A 23,814-nucleotide genomic window follows, 5' to 3' on the forward strand; every position below is an offset into this window, starting at 1 on the left:
ATGACAAAGAAAGATGACAAAATGAATATCATTTTAATGTTCTTTAACATATTCTATTGGTTTTTAGGGATTTAAGTAAACTGTGATCAGCAATCCAATGCCCTAAACATGGACCAACCTGAGAGAGAAAACATCTTAAAATGATAAGTAAATCTGTCAGAATGACGCAGAGCAGGAAAAATCTTTAAAGTCGCAGTAAGACACTCTTCATCTTATTGACAGTAGAGACTTCAATAAAGTTCTGCTGAAACGCTATAAACTAATACACTTTCTCTGTCAGCTAAGTTCTTCAAAAACCTCTTCAATGATTCATGAACTGACCCAACCTGGATACCACACACAAGCAAGAACAAGCTCATACATGTGCTATACATTTAAATGTGATAACAGCCACCAAAGTTGCATGTTTGTAAAATGCAAAACGTGCTTTAATCATGCACCTCACTCTGATGCAAAAAAGATGGTTCTGCATGAATGTGCATTTGTTTAATGTAATATCCAAAATTAGCACTTGCCAAGGGCCAGAAAACAAAAAAGTAGCTTTGGCAAGTAGAACAAAGACATTAATACAAATAAAACATGTGTTGTCAACTTGCATGTCATCTAGAATTTCGAAAGCGATGTGGAACATTAGTCTTATTGAGCCGCACGGATGAAAATCTGGATGTGCCTTCATGTTTTTTTGACAGATGCAGTTTGAAAAATAGAATCACTCTTGAATTACACAATCACCAGTGCTGTTTGTCAAAAAATGCCAAGTAAAGCAGATTAATTCCATTACTATACAGCAATAAGAAAAAATGTAATGAAAAAATTTGGTCGTGAAACTCTAGATGGCGCACGTTGTCCTATAAGTCCAACTCTACCTGACAGAAGTGTTTGCCCTACGCAGTGCAGCGAGCTCCAGAAACCCTCCACCTTCCCCAGCTCCACCGAGACATGCTGCGGAACTGCAGCAACAGATTCTGAACTGCAGTTTCTGAACAGCAGCCACAGAAAGGAGAGGCGGAGTTTGCCTTCTTAGACTAAGTCGTGCCACTCAAAAAAATTATTTTGTTTGAAATCTTTGCAAATGTATTAAAAATAAAAATGTACCTAAGTATTCACAGCCTTTGCTCAATACTTTGTTGATATACTTTATTTCCTGTAGACGGTTCGATTACTTTTCGGTGTCGCTTTGGATAAAAGCTAAATGAATAAATGTAAATGTAACATGTATCTCATTTGGCAGATCCCGCTCCTCAAGTGCTAATGGAATGCTAATTTCATGCTGACTTGTTGTGTACATATACAGTGGGGCAAAAAGTATTTAGTCAGTCACCAATTGTGCAAGTTCTCCCACTTAAAAAGATGAGAGAGGCCTGTAATTTCCATCATAGGTATACTTCAACTATGAGAGACAGACTGAGGAAAAGAAATCCAGAAAATCACATCTGATCTTTCTTTTGTAAAGAATTTATTTGCAAATTGTGGTGGAAAATAAGTATTTGGTCACCTACAAAAAAGCAACATTTCTGGCTCTCGCAGACCTGTAACTTCTTTAAGAGGCTCCTCTGTCCTCCACTTGTTACCTGTATTAATAGCACCTGTCCACAACCTCAAACAGTCAGACTCTAAACTCCACTATGGCCAAGACCAAAGACGTGTCAAAGGACACCCGAAACAAAATTGTAGACCTGCCCCAGGCTGGGAAAACTGAATCTGCAATAGGTAAGCAGCTTGGTGTGAAGAAATCAACTGTGGGAGCAATTATTAGAAAATGGAAGACTTACAAGACCACTGATAATCTCCCTCGATCTGGGGCTCCACGCAAGATCTCACCCCGTGGGTTCAAAATGATCACGAGGTGAGCAAACGGTGAGCAAAAATCCCAGAACCACACGGGGGACCTAGTGAATGACCTGCAGAGAGCTGGGACCAAAGTAACAAAGGCTACCATCAGTAACGCACTTCTCAGCCAGGGACTCAAATCCTGCAGTGCCAGACGTGTCCCCCTGCTTAAGCCAGTACATGTCTGGGCCCATCTGAAGTATGCCAGAGAGAATTTGGATGATCCAGAAGATTATTGGGAGATGTCATATGGTCAGATGAAACCAAAATAGAACTTTTTTGTAAAAACTCTGCATTCTTTCTCCTCAAAACACGACAAGTTGAGGTGCATCCAAAGAACACCATACCTACTGTGAAGCAGGGGTTCATGCTTTGGGGCTGTTTTTATGCAAATAGATTTTCTGGATTTTTTTTTCTCATTCTGTCTCTCATAGTTGAAGTGTACCTATGATGAAAATTACAGGTCTCTCATCTTTTTAAGTGGGAGAACTTGCACAATTGGTGGCTGATGTATTGTCAGTAGAGAGTCGTGGTACTTGCTTAGCAGCAGCGTAGCAGATCTACTCAAACACATTAACATTTTTATATACATAACCATGTCAACTCTCCGAGAGTTGTCATGACAGATATACAATTTGAAAATCTGCACTGGGCAGTGAGAAAAAAAATCATTTTGCATTATGATTCTAAGTACTGTAGCTTTCCTTCGTCTGTGTGTGTGATGTAATGTGTCTCCTGTAGTGTCTGGTAAAGCGATCCTTCAGCACATGCTGAGTAAACTATTAAGTAGAGTGCTCCTGTAGCTCAACTGGTATAAAATAACATTGCATTGAAAGTGCAAAGCTTTATATTTGTTAAAAATAAGTGGCTTTAAATTAAAGCATATATAACACGCACACTGTAAATGAGTCCCGATCTGCCTACATTGACATATTTGATCATACCTGGGTCTGAAAGAGATGGTAAAGAGTTTGCCACTTAAGTCACATAAGAGGGTTTCTAAACATTCAATCATAGCCATACATCATATTGGTTCCTGAATCAATTCCAGTAGTTTAAAACTGGACTGAGGCTTGGGCCATTTAAAGCAGAGCTTGAGAACTTCAGTTAGAGAACACTTTGGTCCTTCTTAGTTAAAGACCTCCAGTTGTGGCCTTTAGAAAGCAGTGTATTCAGGTGGTTCCACTTAATGAGTTGAACAGGAGTGAATGTATTGAGTGTGGAAACCATAAGGACAGAGCATAACCCTGAGAGGACAGCACAGGCATCGCAAAAATTCACACAAGGAGGTCGAAAAAGAGAAAGACAACTAGGGGGATGGACTGCTATTCTCCTAAAGTGCATAAATTGGAAAATATAGAATGTTTTCGAACTTCTGTGATGTTACAAATAATAAAGATCTTCAAAAATGAACTTCAGGTAGAAAGGAGGTACAGTATATGAACTTTGGAGCTAATCAAGATGGTAATCCATTGAAACCCCAGTGTGAGGTTTGAGTTTCCTCCTAAACTCTCAGAGGAAGCTGCTCCTGTTATTTCCTGTGGACCCTTTGTTTCCTGTGCACCCCTCCTGTGATCTGAGTGTAAGTTTATTTACACATGCATTGTCTCTCATGTGTGCATGAATACAAACTCATTTTCGATTCCGCACAAAACGCAATTCCAAAGTGTAAAAAACAACATTTAAATTGTTAGACAGCCAGATTACACTGAAACAAAGACTACACTCTGAAAAATTTGGGTTATTTTCTTAACCCAAATGCTGGGTGAGCCTTGTTGTGTCATTTTGTTGGGTTATTTTCTCAGTGTTGGCTAGTTTTTTTGTGTAACCCAACGCTGGGTTACTGATTGGGTCTAATCGAGTCACAGTTGAGAGATTAAACCCCTCCACCTCCTCAACGTCTCAGACAAACTCTACCTTTGCGGACCTGGCCTTTTAAATCACCAAAGACAGGAACAAGCGTCTTTCAGTGAGGACAGCTGTATATTCACAAAAAAAGGTATGTTTGAGAGTTTTTAATCTATACAACTATAGCTGTACACCAGAAAATGCCAAAGTATGTAAACTAAATTGGGCGGTGCACATGACAAGAACTGTTTTGAAAAGTAGCATCAAGCTTTTGGTTTGCTAGTCTGTATGCCACGAAGTTATACAGCTGTTTAAAACAAGTTTTTTGTTCAACGTTTCCTCTGAAATTTGTGACTTATGCGAGTAATTTAGTTTGCTACGCATCTTTATATTATTTTAAGGGTGATAGTTGATACACGAGCGTCGTTTCAAAAAGCATGCATTTATACAGTCTAGCTAATCCATTATATTTTTCCAAAGCGCCCATGAGTTTACGCTCTCCTTGCGCCTGCCGTTGCTAAGCAACCATGGGCTGCACAGGTTTCAACAAAAGATATATAGATTATATGGACTAATTATGCAAATGAATGTAGAATGTCATTTGAGTCAACGGCATGATATATAAACAATAATGATCCATTTTGTATATAATGCTGCATGTATAGTGAGTTCTTTTTTTAAAAGGTTGGGATCAACATGGTTCAATACTTTCTAATAAAGCGAGCTTGCAAAACCCTTCCCCATTGTCCTAGGTCATGGGGATGACAGTCAGTGCCATCAAGCCTTTCCCTCCATTCCATTCCGAAGTGATCATCCATATGCCCTACACCCTGTGAGTAAAGTTCTTGATGTGTAAACTCTGGAAGGAACAACACAATTGTATCTCCTAATGTGTCTGTTTAAAATTGTTTTTATTGCTCTTTTTGTCAAGTCAAAGTAATTTCCTCTTTATTTGTAGTGACATTTTGTGGGGTGTCTCTGCTTTTTATGAATTTCATTTCAATTTTCTTCTTTATTAATAAATCCAAACCTTTAGGATTTTTACTGCCTAGATTTATTACTGTGATCTTTTATTTATTACTATTTTCAAACATTCAAGTTTTTTTTAACTAGCAATGTAATCATTTTAAATCAATAGTGGAGTTAAATTAAACAACCCAGCATGTGGGATCAAAGATTCAACCCAACAGGCTGGGATAAATAACCAAACACTGGATTTTGTCTCTATTTTACCCAGCATTGGGTTACCAATATAACCCAAATTGGGTTGTTTTAACACAGCACTGTTTTTTAGTGTAGCGACTGATATTGGTCACTTGCTCAATTTGACATTTAAAATTCATGTTTTAAACTAGAAAAGTTAATACATGCTTTAAACTATACTAAGTAGTGTATTGGTGCATATTTCACAATTTTCATTATCGACTGGATCACTTTAACTGTCCAATATCGTACGAAAGCCAAAACAAATACAATTACAACAATTATGACCTTCAAAAGTTATTTTTGCTATCAAATATAACTCACATTTGACTCTTTTGATAGAAATTTCTTTAGTAAATTCATGAACACCTCATTCAAATGTCGCTGCTTTATAAAAATATACATTTAGCTTTTTCCAAAAATTGTTTCAATATTGTTTTGACACAAACAACAAACATTACACACAGTTAGAAAGTAATCTATTTTTATACTGTCCTTTTCATGCTACAGCTGAAATGCAGATGATTTTAAATTCAGTGCAATCCAGACATATTTCTGTAAAGCTATTTTGAATGGATGTGTTTTTTGCAAAAACCAAACTGCATTACACAATTAAACATGACTTCCCCAAATTTACTTTTCGATCAACTAGTTTCGAAGGCATCTTTAAATCTGTCTGCTCAGATTCCGCTAACATTTTCATAAATTCTGTCACCCAGAGTATAGCTGTGTAAAATTACAAAAACACAGCAAGACATTCACTCACAGCCCAACACCCGGCCGGCCACTACATTGGGGTCATGACCCCTTTGAAGGTTGTCTGAGTCAATACAACAGAAGTTTGTCAAACCCAAGAGGAGTCTTCTTATGAAACAACTTGCTGCATTACCACGAAGGGGAGTCACAGGACCTTTGACACATGATGGACAAGCACCTAGACGGCACACTGAAAGAAGCTTGTGTGTGAGTGTTTCTTGGAAAATGGAAGAGCCAGGTCTCTATCCCACTCTCCTTCACTCACAGGAGCCAACACTTCAAACAAGGTCTTGGATGAATAAAAAGGGTGGGTCACTTTTTCCTCCACACGAGAGCTTGTGAAACCTCTGGGGTGGATATAGTCAGCAACATGCAGGTGGGAAAACGAAGCAGACTAAATGGAATATACACAGCAGCATTGAAAATGATTGAGGAGAGAATAAGGGTTTATTTTCCCACCGGCTTTGGAGTTCATGTGACAAAATGAACCAAATTTCCTTTGCAAGACAGAGGTTTCACTGTGAGTCCAGGGTATAAAATAATAAACGATTCTATGATTGATCCTAATTTAATTTGCATGTACATCAGTGCTTATATGTATGGGTAATGGCAGCAAATCAAAATGTAATCTTTTTATAAACATGCTCTTTAGCAAGAAACATATCTGCCCCCGCGGATGTGTGCGTGTTTATATTGTGCAAGTTCGCACCCACACTGTATACATGCTACAGGAGAAAACCTCTAAGCAAACAGAGATAGAGATCTTAAATATGCTTCATAATCAAAACAAATATCAACAGTGCGCTTAGAGGGTTGTGAGGTTTAAGCTCCTGGCCGAGCTACATATGCACTGCTGCCATCTACTGGTTTATTTCTGACAGGCGATCTATCACGAGTGCACACCAGTATAATAAACACAGCACAGGGTGGAAAGCAAAACCACAGTTATTTTCATTCCTTTTTACAGTGCATTAATGACTTTAAATTTAATACTGTCTTACGGTATAAATGTGGACGACGTTAAAATCCTTCATCAGAGCGAAGACATTTCAGATCATTATCTGGTATCATGCTTGCTTCACTGGCCTATGGCTGCAAATCAAACTCCTTGTTACAAATATGGTAGAACAATTAATAGTTTTGCTCCTCATTAGCGGAGTTAGAGTTCCTCTAAATGTGGAAAACAGTTGTCATGGCTATTCATTTTTTTAGATGAAAGAAACAGCCATATTTTCAGGCAGCTTTAAAAGTCCATATGATCTCTGTGAATCTTTTAAAGACATCGTAGTATGTTCTCTATTTTTGCTATTATAATGTCACAAATGCACCAAGATACCAATGATGCCTATTGGTTAGAGACCATTCCCTCATTATGAGTTTGAGTTAAATTTTTACAAACCATTTAAAAATAGTAGTGATACTATGTGAAAAAGTTTGCTAAAATACATGGAGATTTGAACTAAAATAGACAAAGCAGGTGTGTAATTCTACCGAATGGGTGCCATTTGCTAATGAAACGTGTTAAAATTAAACTTTAAAATTTAAGTTAAAAATGTAATTTTAAACACAAACTAATAACACAGTTTTACAATTCAAATGTGTATTAGTCAATCTATTTCATTTGTTACATTTTTCTAAAAAATAAACTTGTGGTACAATTACATGTATTAATTCTAAACGTTGATGTTAAAATGTTACAGTGGTTGCCATGAAAAAAATAAATGGTACAGCACTTCAAAAAGGTTGCCGACCCCTGGTTTAAATGGTACGATGCTTTATTGGATTTCTCCTTTACATACTGTAAAAAAGTTACTTTATTTGTAGTTTATTGGTAATGAACATGCTGTATTCCCATTTGTTAAAAAATATTCATTATTATCGTTAGTTTGGAGGCAGGATCTGTTCTAGTGGCACAGCGTTGTTACGTAATGTTTAAGGAAAATTACCATTCATTTAGCTATTTGTGGCTTTTGTTTTGAAAATATGCTCCCCTGCATTTCAGACATTTTGCCTAAACACAATTATTTGGCACATTGTGACTTGAATCCCCACATGCGTGCGCACACACACGTGCGATTAGACTATCAGTTGACTATAGGCAATATGTGACAATTCTGATTCGACTATGTAAATCCTTAGTCGAGGACACCCCTAGTAATATATATAAAATATTACACATAAAAAAGCATAGAAAGAATATGAAATTACACAGAAAAGCACAAGTATAGTAAAGTATAACGATACATATTGGGGAAACATAAGAAACGCATTTTTTTTCAGTGTTCCAGGCAGGTTTAAATTTGACTATTTAAATGCAGTTAGCTTAATGTGCAGGGCACTTTGTTTGATGATAAAATTATATTTATTCAACAATAAAATGAATATTTATGCATTTTCCTACATATAATGGCCTGGGGAAAGAAATGTCACCAATTTGGTGGAATGTCCCAGTTATAAACTACATCTGAAATGACAGAATGTTATGAGTTCATTAAACGTTTACCAGAAATTGATTATAGATTTGTCTTACCCTGCTAGCATTTCAAAAATGAGCACACCCAGAGCCCACCAGTCAACCGCTCGACCATGACCTTTACTCTGAATCACTTCTGGAGCCAAATACTCAGGGGTACCACAAAGAGTCCACGTCCTAAAGAAAGAACAAGTGAGGAAACAGAGAGAGAAACTATAAATATACAAAAAATATAAAGATCCTACAGTTGATAAAAAGGGTGAGAGACTTTTCTTTACTCCTATAAAGAAACGTTGAAATGTAACCTAGCTTTGTTTCACACACTGTAATCCCAAACAGTTGTACTAGCTCAAAACTGATAAGTTCATAACAGTCAAATGTTGTTAAGCAGTTGACCAAACTATAAAGTTTTGAGCTCTGTTGAGATTTATGCCGCTTTAAGTGAATAGGGCTCAATATTTTATAGCGAATTTGTGTGGAACACTCAAAAAGTTTAGAAACCACTCAGTAGTGTCATGACATTATCGACGTCATGACGCTCTGGTGGGTGGGTCTTATCTCTCCCTCAGGAAAGCTGAGTCAGCCATCTTGAATTTGCCTTGATGCGGGGAAGTTTTGGCCAGCCAGTGTGGATGTGGAACACAGTTTAATTTGTTTTTATTTACTTACTAAATCCCCCCGCTTCAAACCACCACCACATCAGTTTTTTCATCAGTCTTATTGCCCTCGTTTTCTTAAGCGCCGTCTTATCCTCAGCCCTGATTTGGTAAGTAACGCTGTGTTTTGTTTATTTTTGAATTTCGATAAATAGTTTTAAATTTGGAACTGGGAATACATTTGTACAATGTGCACAGACAACATTTGTTGTAAATAGTTTACAAATCCAAGTAATTGTCACTTTAGAAGTTGTTGAATTTGACAAATACCAATCTTACAACGGTAAAATGTTATCAGCGGGTTTCCTGGATGAACTACATTTCCCAAAATGCATGTTTGCCCGGGAAACTGACCGTGAAGGAAGCGCCATGAGTCTGAACTCTCTGGCAATAAATGCACGTATATGCATATTTTATAAACATATTTTAATAATCCTCCGCTTTACACTGTCAATATTTTACGTTGTCGAGCTGTGTGTGCTAGCTTCAACAGTTCAGGTAGGATATTTATATGAAATAGTGTTATTAACAATTGGTTTATTTTGTGTTTGCACAGTCATTCTTTTGCTATTTCTTAAAATGTTTTTATATCAACTGTGGTCCACAGTTGATCACTTGAACAATTTTGTTAAAAACATTTGTGTGCATGTTATGTACAGATATCGGACTACAAAGAAAGAGTGCTACAAAGAGTCATCTTTTCACCATCAGACAGGTGCCAATAGGTGAGTTTTGTAAATTGGGTACTAATTTTAATTACAAAAATGCAAAGAACAACAACACTTGTTAGCACTTGTCATTTCTAAGTGCTAAGTGACAATAATGTTTAGACATGATATATTTGTATCCTTGAGGGGCTGAACTCATTCTTGTATTATATGTGTTTTCTAGTCAGCGGATGGTCAAGACCTCACTGACTCTCCGGACAGTGAATACTGATATTCTGTTGCCTTGATGTTGCCAGTTAAAGTACTGTACAGTAGAAACCAGTATTTTATTTGATTGTTTTGTTTAATGCCAAAACGTTTTAAAATGGTGTTAAATGGCTCCACATCCTAATAATTGTCATTGCTGTTTAGGATGGATTATACTTAGAATCTTATTGAATTTTATCATAATGTTAACTGTATAATGTGAGATGGAGACCCAAAATACTGAATCTACCCTCTGTATCAATGACCACTATCAGAATATGAAGCTATTAACACTTAATATATGTTAAAACAGATTTAGTTTTTTATGGAGTAATTTTCTTTTGTTTTAATTTATGACAAGCACTTTGCTTTGACTGAGCTCCTTTGATTCGTGCCTTTTAAAACGCACATTGTATTAAATAAAAAAGGTTGTTCAATTGTCACTGTGGTGTCACTTTCATGCTTTCTAACGTTATTAGCTGATTATAATTGTGTAGTGGGCCGACATCAGTATTTCAGTTTAGAATAAATTTTGAGTGCATGTCCCACATTTTGATGTGAACATTTTACAAATTTTGAGTGTATTTCCAACATTATATGAGTTGAAGAATATTGAAAATATTGAGTTTATTTCCAACATTATATTAGTTGAAAAATATAAAAAATTTCTAGTGTATTTCCCACATTTTATGAGTTGAAAAATATTGAATATTTTGAGTGAATTGCTCCCTAATTATAAGTTGAGGAATATCTATGTTTTTAAGTTAACATTGAGATAATTTAAGGTAACTGAAAATGTAATTTTTATGTTATGTAAACTTAAAACTTTTAAAAACATCACTTAAATATTGTTGTGTAATCTGTTACAAAATAATTTTTGAGTTCTGTGAACTTGTCAGGGTTTACAGTGCAGCTATATTTAACTTCGTAAAAAATATGAGATAAATATACAGCCCGGCAACCACACTGACTGCTTGGATATAAAAAGAAAAGCCACGGACAGCGCACAGAAAAGAGTGTAATTACAGAACACATTGTGACAGATAACTTTCTTGACAGGACTATAGTGGTTGTATACCAGTTCAAGTCAAGGCTACTATAAGCGTAACAGTATATGGAGCTCACGTCTGGATGAAAGCCCACTACACCGTTTTATTTGTAGTAGAGGGTTTCTGATTACATGGAGAAGCTGCGGCTCTGTGGGGTGAAATGACAGATCTGTGTTTGTTTGGGGCCACAGGTCCAGTCGATAAATAAGTCTGCTGACTTGTCCTTCAGCAAACGGCTGCCTTTTGCTTCTCTGTCTAGATATGATGTGCAGATTTATAACATAATATTAAGATAGAATCAGTTAGTATATCAGGATGTCAATAGGGAATGAGTTGGGTGTAGAAGAGAGATAGCCAAAGAAAGGCTTTCTGATCTGTAAATTAAAATTCTTGATCCAACTGCAATCTTAGTAAATGTGACATTTAATTTCATACAGTATTACATTTGATGCGGAATTATCTGCTAGTAACTCAAGATCTCTGTAATACTCAACTCTGGATTGCTCAATAGTGGGTGTATAATACTTGTAAGTCGCTTTGGAGAAAAGCGTCTTCCAAATGAATAAATGTAAATGTATGTCCTGTTCATGCAGCAAACATGTACATTGACCTAAAGAACTGTAATTTCTCTATATCGGTCTGTAAGGGCAAAGACAAGAGATCTTTTCAACCCAATACTGATATAGAAATCACATGGGTAGATCTTCTAATGTTTCTTGGGGGAGAAAAACACGTACATAGCAATAACTATATTAGTTATTGATATTACTGATACATTTTAATATTATGTTGGCCAGTGTAACAACATGTCATTCTTTGTACACTTGTTGTATATGAATGACAATAAAATTTGTCTAAGTGTCTCGAAAATAACAAGGGTACCTCAGGGTTCAGTAATTGGCTCACTGAATGTTTCAATACAACATACCACTGCTTAGAGGTTACTGCACTTTTTAATACCTTATTTGTTATTCACCTTCTTACTTACTTTCTTGCACTGTCTTGCTTTAGCTCTTTTCTCTAGAATGGAGAGGATTAGCCTTCACTGGTTATTCAGAGTGCATAAATGTGGGTGTATCAGACAACAACAGCATTCTAATGAGCTGCGAGGGAGGTTGAGTTTGACGTACTTTTGACTGGCTCAGATGATTTGCGTTTACACTAATTATATCTGACAAACCTATTATTGGCAGTACATAAAAATTATGCTGTTATTAAGATCACACTGCACATCTGATGTCTCAGTTAACATTATACGCATGTGTGTGTATCACTGTGTTCGTGTGCGTGCAATAAAAAAAATGTATCTGCCTGAGTGTTAGTTGAGCTCATTATTCACAGACACAAAGATCTCTATTTCTGACAGCTGATAAGTCTGGCATTGCCGCTTCTGTAACACACATGTAAACACCTTAAAACTCATAATCAAACTTTCAAAAATGACTTTTACAATGTCAAAATTGTTGTGACGCAAGTGCTTTCTTCATAATTTCCCTTTGTGCATTTTTGGTTTTCAATTGGCCACTCAAATCTGTGCCCTTACCATCTGACACATTTCTCCATCGCCCCCTAACAAAACCACAATAAGAGCCCTGCAATTCATCAGCAACAGTGACAGAATAATAAGCCCTAATCTTTACCAGACACTGGGACAATAGCATACTAGACAAACTGATGAAAGATGAAAAATGCTCTAATGCCACCTGAAAGAATCATTTCAAAGTCATCAGGCTGATCCAGGAACAGATTTCAAAACCTACGCCCTGTCTTTAACGACAATACAGCCTCTTTAGATGGCTATTGATCAGTGTAAACGCTGATACCTAAGTGCATGGTAAATATAGACACGACCACCAGATGGCAGTGTTGCCACACTGCAACTTGTCTTGACATTCCCTACTGAAACTGGAAAAATAAAAGCTGTTGCTAGCAGGAACAGTTGTTTTCTCTGCTGCATTTTGGGCATTTTTGCTACTTTTACTTTCTATATGTGGGTCACTAGCAAATCTGAGTCCGTCATTACCCTTTTCTGTGCACAGAATCGCAACCCATTGTGTTTACAGGTCAGGGGGGTCAGGCCTGGGTCTGAGAAGATATATCTGCACAACTTACTGGTTTATTTTATATTTCCATGTTACCATAGGGGTCACTTCCAAAGGGAATTTAAAGTTTCAACAAGGTTACCCTTAAACTGCACTACGCCCTTCACATTCAGAAATACAAACTGCAGACAGATGTTCTGGGGCCGAACAAAAAGAAAAAGCTCATATGAAGACAGCTTTAATACCCCCAGAGAAGTGATCCATATATACTATGTACATACTGTTGCAAGTTACACAGCGAAGTGATATGACTTTCTTATATTTATGAAGATAAAATAATCCTCAAAACACCCACAGAATTTCAAAAATTCAGCAATGAAGGTCTCAAAGCTTCCCAAAACTATTTGGCAATGAAATAAATTGGAATGTTTAAACTCATGGAATGAATTAGAACATCCGCAGCATGCCCAACCCAATGTTATCAAGGACCTATACCTCAGATGACTGCTGCGCTCCGATCTCTTTCATATAACTTCAAAAGATTTCAAAACATCAACAAACCTGTCTAAGCGTGTCTCGGGAACTGAGGAGAAATTAGAGTATTTCAATGTACTGGGACATCAACTGACAGAAAAAAATTGTGAAATCAGCAGTCAAATTGTATCATGTTGTCTAGTAAATACACAAACAATGTATTTTCAACTGCGTTTGAGTGGTTGATTCAACAAAACAAAATTCTAATGTGTTCACACATAAAAAAAAAATTACTATCATGCTTTCAAGTTACATTTTCTTGGTTATTATCATTATTTCAATACAGAGTACAGATATTCTGAGAGTAACTAAATGAATGGCAATACAATCAAATAAAACGTAAACTGCATTTTAAAAGACTGATTCTTCAAATGGAAAAGTCAAGTATTCTGTGCTCAAAGCCTTTTTGATTGTTGCAATATAGGAACTAAGAGTTCTAAACATGTACCACCTGCTTGAGAAAATAGTAAGAAACTGACGGAAAAAAGCTGTAAAGCAACGCTGCTTTATATTTATCTGTGCCTCCTACCTTGATTCTTTAGAGTCTCGCCATTCGTGTTGCGCTATGCATGTTAGGTTAAAAATAGTCCAGCTTTTAAACAATGTGTTTTAAGACATCTGCATTCTGTTTTAATCTGCTGTGCCCTGGGCTGATTTGTGAGAATGTTTCTGGTGTCAACAGCCCTTGTAAAACTGGATGACGGGGTAAAGATGACCTGATACCAGACTAATTATAACCCTTAGTTTATCTCAACTAGGTCCTATAACAAGTCTTTTTAAATAAATCAAACAAGCTGCATGCACATAAAAAAAAATATATCAACTAGGCCTGGGACAACATATCGAGAATTACGGGTAAATGCAGCCACAGCCGAAAGCCAGAGTGAGCTCTTGCGCAAAAATTCCAAATATGGGGCAGAAAAACCATTTACACACGTAAGCTGTGTATCACAATGACATACTATACACTATGCACTTAAACTATGCACTCAACCATCTAGTGTAGGAATTTTAGAAGAGTAGTATCGTCCCAAATGGAATACTATACAGTTTTATACAAACCGGAAGTATATTGGTTGTGAATCGCGATATATCGTCCCAGCCTTAATATCAACCACCATCTTCATAGACATATTGTAATATGTCACCAAACCAACTGCCGACATACCTTTCTGAAAGCTTTTTAGCAAAGCCGAAATCCGTCAGACGAATGTGGCCCTCGCTGTCCAGCAGAATATTCTCTGGTTTTAAGTCTCTGTAGACGATTTCTTTGGAGTGAAGGTACTCAATGGCACATACAATTTCCGCTGAATAAAAGAGCCCGGTGTTGTTACTGAAACGTCCTCGGCTACGTAAAAAGCTAAAGAGTTCACCGCCGTTCACATATTCCATCAACATGTACAGGAAACACTCATCGTGATGTGTCCAGAACCTAAGAAAGCCACATCAAAGGACAAAGCTGATTTCATCGTATCAATGCTTTTACATAAGGGATCAAGTAGAGCCACAATGAACCCTGAGAGGATGTTAACTGTGCAATAACAACCAATGACTGTTATCGCACAGTTACTATATGATTACCTGCCACATAATTCTACATGGAATATTGTAAATAAAATATTTATTTGCGATTATTTTATTACTTAAACATTTAAGTGTTATTAGAAAGTCATCCGAATGAGTAGTCTGATATCATAACGGTTGTTATTGAGATATATCTATGGACGGCCTGCTTGACCAATCAAATACTAAAATATGTTTATATTTGCCATGTTATGCACAACGCTGCTATCACATCATATGCGAAGATATTGATTAGAATTTTTACTACATTATGAAGGTATATTAAATATAACTGCTATTTAAATAGTAATACAAAGTATTTTTATATATAGGTAGAGTATGTCACAATAATAATCATGATGTTTCATACCACAGAAATTTTTATATAAAATTTAAGTCTAAAGATTGTTTTCACAAGCAGTTATATGCTGTCTGGTAATGTTGTGTAGTTTCCACTCACAGTCTGACGAGGAAAGGATGGCTCACTTCCGTCAGAACCTCTTTTTCATTATGGACGTGTTGTTCCTGCTTTAGACGGATCACATCTGGGATCTTCATTGCCTTCAGAGCAAAGAAACCGCTAGTCTTTTTATCGGTCACCAAAAAAACCCTACCAAAGGTTCCTGTACCTGAAACAGAAAACCGTCAAAGTAAGAGTGTTGCAAAGTGACTACCGTGCACAACCTGAAAATCCAAAAAATACTTAAGCAAGCAGGACTTTTTTTAAAACTGCTGTCATATTTTGACATTAAAATGCTTTCTTTAATCCCAGCATGTGCCAAGATAACAACAATGGCCTCAAAATATGTGCACTTAATCCACACTTAAAATGCATGAATTGGATGATAAAATACTGTATCAAACCAAGTGGCACCGGCAAACAAATTATGCCTTTTGAGAACTAACCAACTTTTTATTCGTCAGCCCCTTTTTAAATTACATTTAACCATTTGGTTTCAAAGTCATATTTAGTGAATGAATTGTTCGTACAGAATGTGTATGAGAAGTGAAACAACAGGTACAATAACACATTTTTACAAAACAATACGAAGATAATATTTATTAAAAGGCTTTACGCACAGCATGTATTGTTTATTTTGTGTTGCTATCAACAAGTGTTCAAAACAATAACAAGAGTATTGGGCAGAACAAGAGGACTGAAATGTTGCAATTCTGTTGGGTGCAACTAATAGCACAGCCATTACAGACCGTTTCAAAGCAACCACATAAACAAACTTTACTGCGCATGTGTGCGTTTTTAGATTGCCCTTAGCTTTCGGTACACATTCGCAAATAATAGTGTTCCTGTAGAGTTTTTCTGATAACAAGCAAAAGAAACCGAGAAGAACCATTTCTTAGCTAAACTTGTCTCTTCAAAATTCAACGAATCGGATTTCATAATCAACAAATTATAAAAACTCCATGTGAAAAACATTGAAGCGCAGCCGTGCATATATAAGATGCGAGATTACTGTTTTCTGTCCACTGGCTTTTAGATTTTCTGCTGTTTGTTGTAACTTGATTAGGCTTTATTTACAATCATGTTATTCTCCACGCAACAAAGTCCATGTGAAATTAAATATATTAAAAAAAAAAACCTTCCACAGAAGGCTATCAATTTTCTAATAAAACAATGTTACACAAAAACACATTAATTTCCTTTAAGACCTTATGATTAAGGTTTATGGAAAAATCATAATTAGCATATTTATTACTTTTATTATATTATTTTTGATATTTTACTTTGAATTCTGATCAAATGTATTCATAACTTTCTGTTAAGTAAACGAATGCTGTATTTTTACATAAACATCTAAAACAAACTTAACCTGAAATATGTCTTTACATTTAGGGCATCAAAAGCATGAGCATTAATTATTAATTTATTCGTGAGTACAGATTTCAGAAATGAACCTTGGGAACGAATGACAAAACTGTGGCCACGGGTTTCCAGGGCACGTTTTTTTATCCAGCAGCGTCCGTACTACGCGGATATTGTAAAACATGAACCCATTTCTTTGAGATTTGCTGTTATCACAGGTCCTACAAATGGAGACCACACCGTTTGATGTCATATGAAACCATTGAAGCTGTTAGCGTCTGTCTAACATTATAATCCTATGGAGTAAACAGTATTTAAAAAAAAATTCCTGAGCTTTTTCTGCAGCTCAGAGGGTCTTTTGAGGTTTAAAAGAGTTAGGCTGTGTCCGAAATAGCCCCCTATTCCCTAAAACAGTGCACTATTTGAGGGGACATCCATTTTCAGTGGTGTCTGAATTCATAGTGTACATTATTGAGTGCACTCATTCAATCCCACGATGCATCATAATAACGAATGTACAACTGATGTACACTCACGGCTAGCTGCTAGCCATCTATGATGCTCGCGCTGAATGAATTCCCGCATCTCGGCAGAAGATGGCGCCCACAGCATTTCCAGTGTCCGCATTTACTCACTCATTTTCACCCGCTGCTTAAAGTGGACTACATTAGTGAACTAATTTAGGGAATAGTGAATAAGGGTATAGTGGACGATTTCGGACACAGCCTTAATCTTTTCAGAAAAAAATGCCCTACATCAAGCTCCTTTTCACAGCTAAACAATGACAGAGACCTGTCGTTTCCATAAAATGCAAGGCAGGTGATAGGTCGAAAAGATAAAATGGCGGCCAAAACGCACATTTGAGGATAGTTTTTAATAAATGTAAGTTTAATTTTCAGTCTCAAAAACTTCTGATTGCACTTCTATCGAGAAATTTGTATTATAGTTTTTAAATATGTGATTAGTTATTGCGATGACGCTGTCTGTTTATAATTCAAATAAACATCCGTTACGCTGGGCTGCCTTCCTGCGCAAAGTCATGGCATTCGGCTGCTATTTGTAACCATACGCTCAAAGCGTTTTTTTACAAAAAAGTGCTTTTGTCAACTTTTTCTTGTCAAAGAATGATCTAATTGGTTTGTGACGTCACCAGCGCCACAAGTCGGTCAAAATCCTATGGGAAACACTGGTGTAGTACCTTAAGAAACCCTACAATATGCTGAATGTCAAAGAGTGAAATAGCAGCTAAATGTTTCAAGAAACCTTGACCTTCTGTCGACCATATTTGCAGACAGACACCATATAACATACAAAATGCTCAGGTGAAAGTCTGCCCCCTTTCTTTTAAAAATAACTCTGCTTCAGCGACAAGAAGATAACCGTGTCCTCGGCATGTTAAGGACACCGTTATCTGTTTGGCTTTTTTGCAATTGTCACTTGTTATTAATTGTCAAAGACCCAAAACAGACACTTAATCACCATAATATCAACTAATATTGTGTAATTATTTGTCATAAACATTTTTAATCATGACAGGCCTATTTACACTCACCTTATTATAAATAACTAAATGATAGATATGTGTGGCTGCATTCGGCAAGAATGTACTTCAAATAATGTCATAGCTTCTTTCATGCTGTCTAAACCCAAATGTGTGGCTGCATTTGGCAGACATGTACTTCAAATAATGTCATAGATTCTTTCATGCTGTCTTTAACCCACATGTGTGGCTGCATTTAAGTGTGATTGTTGACAAACAGTTTTTTCTTAGATTTACTTATTTCACTCTTAACACTTAAAAGTAATGGTGCTTGAAAGGCTCTTCACAGCGATGCCGTAGAACAGTGGTTCTCAAAGTAAACATTCAATGGTCGAATATGAATTATTGTCAATGTCAAAGTACCGGTACAATTGTTATCAAAAAACTTTTAATAAACATTAAAAACAACTTTGAATAAATTAAAAAACAAATCAACTCTATGTGAAGAGTTTATTTGGAAAAACAGATAACTCAGTTTAAATGTTTTTAAATCATGTTTTTATTGTGTTAGTTAGCTGTATTTTATATAATTTCTTTACCAAATGAACCCAAATGCAGTATCATTGATATGAATTTGAATACACAATAAAAACATTGTTTTTGAACATCTTGTGTTATCTTGTTAAGTTATTTTTTTGTAAATCAAATCTTCATATTAATGGCACCATCTAGTCGTATGTGCATTTACTGTATTCACGGTTACATACAGTAGGTATGATAACAAAATTTCCAAACACCCCTAAACTCATAATGGATCTCATTTCTAGACAGAGCTGAAAATTCCCTTTACGACGACACCTGAATTGTGAAATACGGTTGAGGTTTGCGAAAGTTATGATATTTATAATAACGCGGAATATATTAAAATAGTAAACATTAACTACAATGGAAGTCATGTGATCAAAAATGCTTATTATTAAATACAGAGGATTTTTTTTTAGAACGACACCTGCAGTACAATCGCTAATCTATCCGCCACAAATGTGACTACCCAATTTCCGCGATTTAGTAAAATACTTTCTCCTCTGTCTGTGTGTTCACATAGAGCGCGAATGAGGCGTCAAAAACGCGCTATTCGCGAGTAGTTTGACGCTTGAACATTTTGTGTTTACTCGCTTCATTCGCGTCATTCGCTTCATTCGCGTCATTCGCGTCATTCGCGAGTGAAATTCGCTTCACGAAAATGTTTTTACAATTTACCGGATTCTCCGACCTCCTCACTCACTTTCTTCCAAGCAAGATCCTTTTTATTCCTATTTTTATGAACACGTATCATATAGCTCCGGGTGTCCACACACTGAGATGAGCTTGTCCTCCATTTTTTATTTCTGCCTCTGCTCGCTACGTCGTCTACGTCACTACTCAAGCAGGCGCCTGATTGGTTAACGCGCCGCGAATTTTCGCCAAAGTTCAGATTTTTCAACTCGCGCGATTCGCGTCATTCGCGCAATTCGCGCCATTCACGCTATTCGCGTCATTCGCGCCGCCTCATTCGCGCTATTCGCGCCGCAAGCGCGTCTATCGCGTCTTTGCATTGACTTAACATGTAATCACTCGCGCTTGACGCCTCATTCGCGCTCGGTGTGAACACACAGTTAGGATTTCAATGAAATTGCGTCAGTATGTCCACATATCTTTCAGCAGTGTCAGGGCTCTAGACTAACTTTTTGCACTGGTTGCACTGGTGCGCCTAATATTTTTTCTTAGGTGCACCAGCATAAAATTTGGGTGCACCCAAATTTTCGACCGGATCCCATTTAGGAGATATTGACTTGTTAATGATTAACTAACAATCTGGTAAAAATTTAGTTTTTTTCCAAAGAAAGGTAACTTACTGAAAAAGTATGCTTCACTGAACTGAAATACATTTCAGTTGGTTTAGATATATTTACAACATCTGTGTCTCCGTCGATTAGGAATGCCATGTACGGTGTCAGTACACGATCCGTTCTGAGCATGCGCGTAATTGTTTTCCTACACTATTTGTACCCTGACGCAGGCGATGAAACATTTGATGGCCAAGTGGCACAACTGGCAGCATATTTTTTGTTTTGTAGGCTAACGTTACATAGTTTAACCGTTCACGGCGAGTCTGTTCTTATGTTTTTAAATGTTGCTTACGTTACCATTACGATGTGTTTATGTGGTTGCCAATCCAAAATAATACAGTTGTTACATGAACATGGATGATTTTGGTTACATGTGGAATAAAGTGTTTTATCGACTGCAGAACGACCGTGTTTCGAACTGAGATCAGTAGTATTATCAAAGACGGTTTGTGTCGTTTTTTTAACTAAAATCTGATAATACTAGATAACTTTAAATATAGTAATTTATTAGTATGGGACTATATAGGCTAATATATCTATCCATGTAATCTAAATTAGTAAAATAAACCCTTCAATGGCGTTCGCAGAAGCCAATAAGGAACATAACACGTATGTCTAGCTAGGCTATATTAATTGACATGAAGAAAGAACTACAAAGTCAGGGGAAACATTACAGTATTTCAAACTGACTTGACAGAACGCATAGTGAAATGATACGAGGTGGACAGCAGCGAAGTAAATTGAGTATTGTATTTAATTTAACAGTAAAAAAATATAAACAAAGTAAAACAAAGCAGCGCAAGCGTGGAACAGATCGTGCAGTGTCGTTAATCATCCCACAACAAAATCATCATTTGCGCATGAGCGGTTTCTACAACGTTGTGTGCGCATGCGCGAACGGATCGCGTACTGACATACGGACTGTTCGCAACATGCACAGACGTATTTTTTTTTCAACGTATCTGCGATGACTCCTATAATTTGGGCGCATGACATCATTGTATTAGAACCCGTCACAAATGCACTTTTGCCGGCCATGGTCTTCCCACACTCTTTACAGTAAATGCAGTGCATTATTTCATCAGCTTTGTATCTTAGCCAGGGAAACTTGTCGAGCCACTCTCTTTGAAATCTATGAAATTCGCCCTTTTAATTTCAGTCGGCTCGGACTCGATCGTATCTGGCTCATTATCGAATGCCGTCTTCGGACCAATGCTTGACATAACCTGGGAGGTTGATGGCTCCGTGTCAGAGCATTGTTTAAGATTATTGCACGGAATCTTATCGAAAAAGTTTTCAATCGTTCTTTTCATCTTTTCTACTCACCTCTATCTCTGTCTGATTGCACCACACGCGATTTCAAATGTAAACGCACGTACAGGAATATCTGGACCACGGCCAATCAGAGGCCTATCTCTAATTGGTTTAGACCACGTAATGGGACTTATGTGTGACAGGGAGACTGGAGTCGCGGAGACTTTTTTTCTCCGTCGAACGGCTGGTCGCACCGGTGCAACCTCAGATTTTTTTAAGTCGCAGCATTGAGAATTTAGGTCGCATGTGCGACCAAATTAGTCGCACTCTAGAGCCTTCAGTGTCCAAAGCTTAGATGAAGCCCGGCGATCGGTTGAAAGCCACGCAAATCTTCTGAAAGTTGCGGTGATCTGAAATCACCTTAGAATTGAAATGCCGAAGTTTCCAACGCTGCAGGGGTTTGCACTCGATGTAGTTACAATCGTATTCAGGAATAACATACTCCCACCAGGCGGCCAGAAGTAGATATTAAAAGACGCGCACATTTCAGTACTACTCAGTTTGGAACACATTGTTGAGACAAAATGCAAAAAGCCGCTCTAATTTACATATGTTCTGTTTATTTCAATGCAACTTTTAGTGAATCATGCAGCACAAATGTCCGTCTGGGCATGCAAATATTTGCACACAAACTACATCCATTTTCATATGCCCAGGCAGTCTGTAACAGTGACAGAGTTTTGGAAACGCAGTTGTTCGGTCGGTTGAATGTGCTTCTATTTTCTGCTGGTCGCTACACAGACCAAGAGAAAGACAAGCTGCGTCAGCAAAGCAAAAAAACACACTCGCGGAGCTGTACCGGCAACATTTTACTGTATCCATGCGCTTTACCAGATGCAGTCGGTAAACTCTACTATGGACGCCAGCCGTACATAAGCAGAGTGCAAAATGCTCTCCGCCAACTGAAAACATTTCAAAAGAGGTGTGTCTAACAGCAACTTTTTACGTGATCGTTCCCCTACACTGGTTTGAGCATGTGGTGTGCGCCTGTGTGTGTGTTTGTATACATGCGTGCCTGCATGCGTGTTTGTTTGGAACTTGGCGGGTCCGGAACGAACATACTTTTGGGAGGGCTGCAATAGAAGGACCATTTCAGGTTCCATCAGGAACCTTTCAATCAAAGAACCTTTTATCACCAAAGGTTCTTTGGATGTTAAGGGTTCTTTATCGAGCCATTTAGACAAAAAAGGTTCTTCTGTGGCATCGAAAAACCTTTTGAAGCACACTTTTAAGAGTGTAGAGAGGCTGCAAGTTATTTTGCAAAGCTCTGCACCATGTCTCAGTAAAGCACCTGCAGCCCTTCACTACAAAGCCTGTGTTTTAGTAATAGCCTTTCACTGTATCTAACTTCTGACTGGTGGGAAAGGATAACCTTCACTAAGCTGCATTTACCCATATTAAGATATCAAAAGCTTTGAAAACTGTTAGAAAATGATCCACTTGCACCTGTTCAACCAAAGGATTTGTGTTCTTTTTTGTTCACATGAAATCTCCTTTCTCGTTCATATCAAATCGGAGCAATACCCAAGAAAATGTTATGTTAGTATTGAAAGTTATTTCTCATTATTGAAATGAAAATTTAACAATAAGAGCATTCAGATAGGAGCTTAAGCCATTCGTTCCAGGCTGTAAACGTCTTCTATCCAACATAACGCCTGGCAAATTGGATTATTTATGCTGGGCTTCAAGTATACACTTTAGAGCCTCACTATCCACTTGTAAAGAGGAGATCTTCCCTCAAAATGCAATGAGCAACATTCTTCCCTAAACCACAAAGCAATTTCCTCGTAGCCCATAGCCTACCGGTTCAATAATTTAGCTAAATCACAGATACGAGCAGGAGATCCTTGTTTCTCGGAAATAGCTCTTATATATGCAGTCCAGTAATATCTCTGAGGCTGGGCTGATCCTCACATAAAAATGAAGTATTTGTAAGTAGGTGATGCCTGAGGATAGTGGTTTGATAACGGATAGTATACCAGACATATATTACATTAACATTTATTGCAGACATAAAAAAGTTTGCTCTTTTCCCACAGACCGCATGCGAACTGTTTACTAACTGGCTTATGCATATTGCACACAAAACTAGAAATAAATTAAACTGTGCTCGATCACTTTACTGATATAGTCTGACGGATCTTCCTGTTTAGACAAGATGGTTTCAACTAAAAACAGAACACTTTTTAGGTGTTTCGGCTGTTCATTTTCACAACATCCACGTTTAAGGGGACTGACAGTGCAAACCTTTGAAAACGGGTCACAAAGTGGGAGTTTTTGAAAACGACGGCATTATTGTCTCCATGGTAATTTTGAAGTAGGGATGGGACGATACACATTACGATTCACACCAATTTGAAATGTCTGGCCGATTCTGAAATCACAATGGCGTCGATTCTGTGTTTTATGCACAGCTCTTTTGTGAACTATGATAACGTTAG

At 37.2% G+C, this 23,814-nt stretch overlaps 1 protein-coding gene across 2 annotated transcripts in view; it reads right to left on the reverse strand.

The window, feature by feature from the left end:
- The window catches only part of prkx (protein kinase X-linked), a 39,837-nt gene that overhangs the window by 8,640 nt on the left and 7,383 nt on the right, over positions 1 to 23,814 (reverse strand). For both annotated transcript variants that reach the window (XR_013787036.1, XM_079462829.1), the window contains exons 2-4: positions 15,329 to 15,497; positions 14,474 to 14,737; positions 8,168 to 8,287 (exon numbers count right to left, since the gene is read on the reverse strand). Coding sequence is in view for 1 of the 2 variants with exons in the window: in XM_079462829.1 (XP_079318955.1) it covers positions 8,168 to 8,287; positions 14,474 to 14,737; positions 15,329 to 15,497 (553 nt within the window). In the remaining variant the exon portion in view is untranslated. The remainder of the gene's footprint in view (positions 1 to 8,167; positions 8,288 to 14,473; positions 14,738 to 15,328; positions 15,498 to 23,814) is intronic.

This window comes from Barbatula barbatula (assembly GCF_947034865.1).
Source record: "Barbatula barbatula genome assembly, chromosome: 8".
In the NCBI taxonomy this organism is placed as follows: domain Eukaryota; kingdom Metazoa; phylum Chordata; class Actinopteri; order Cypriniformes; family Nemacheilidae; genus Barbatula; species Barbatula barbatula.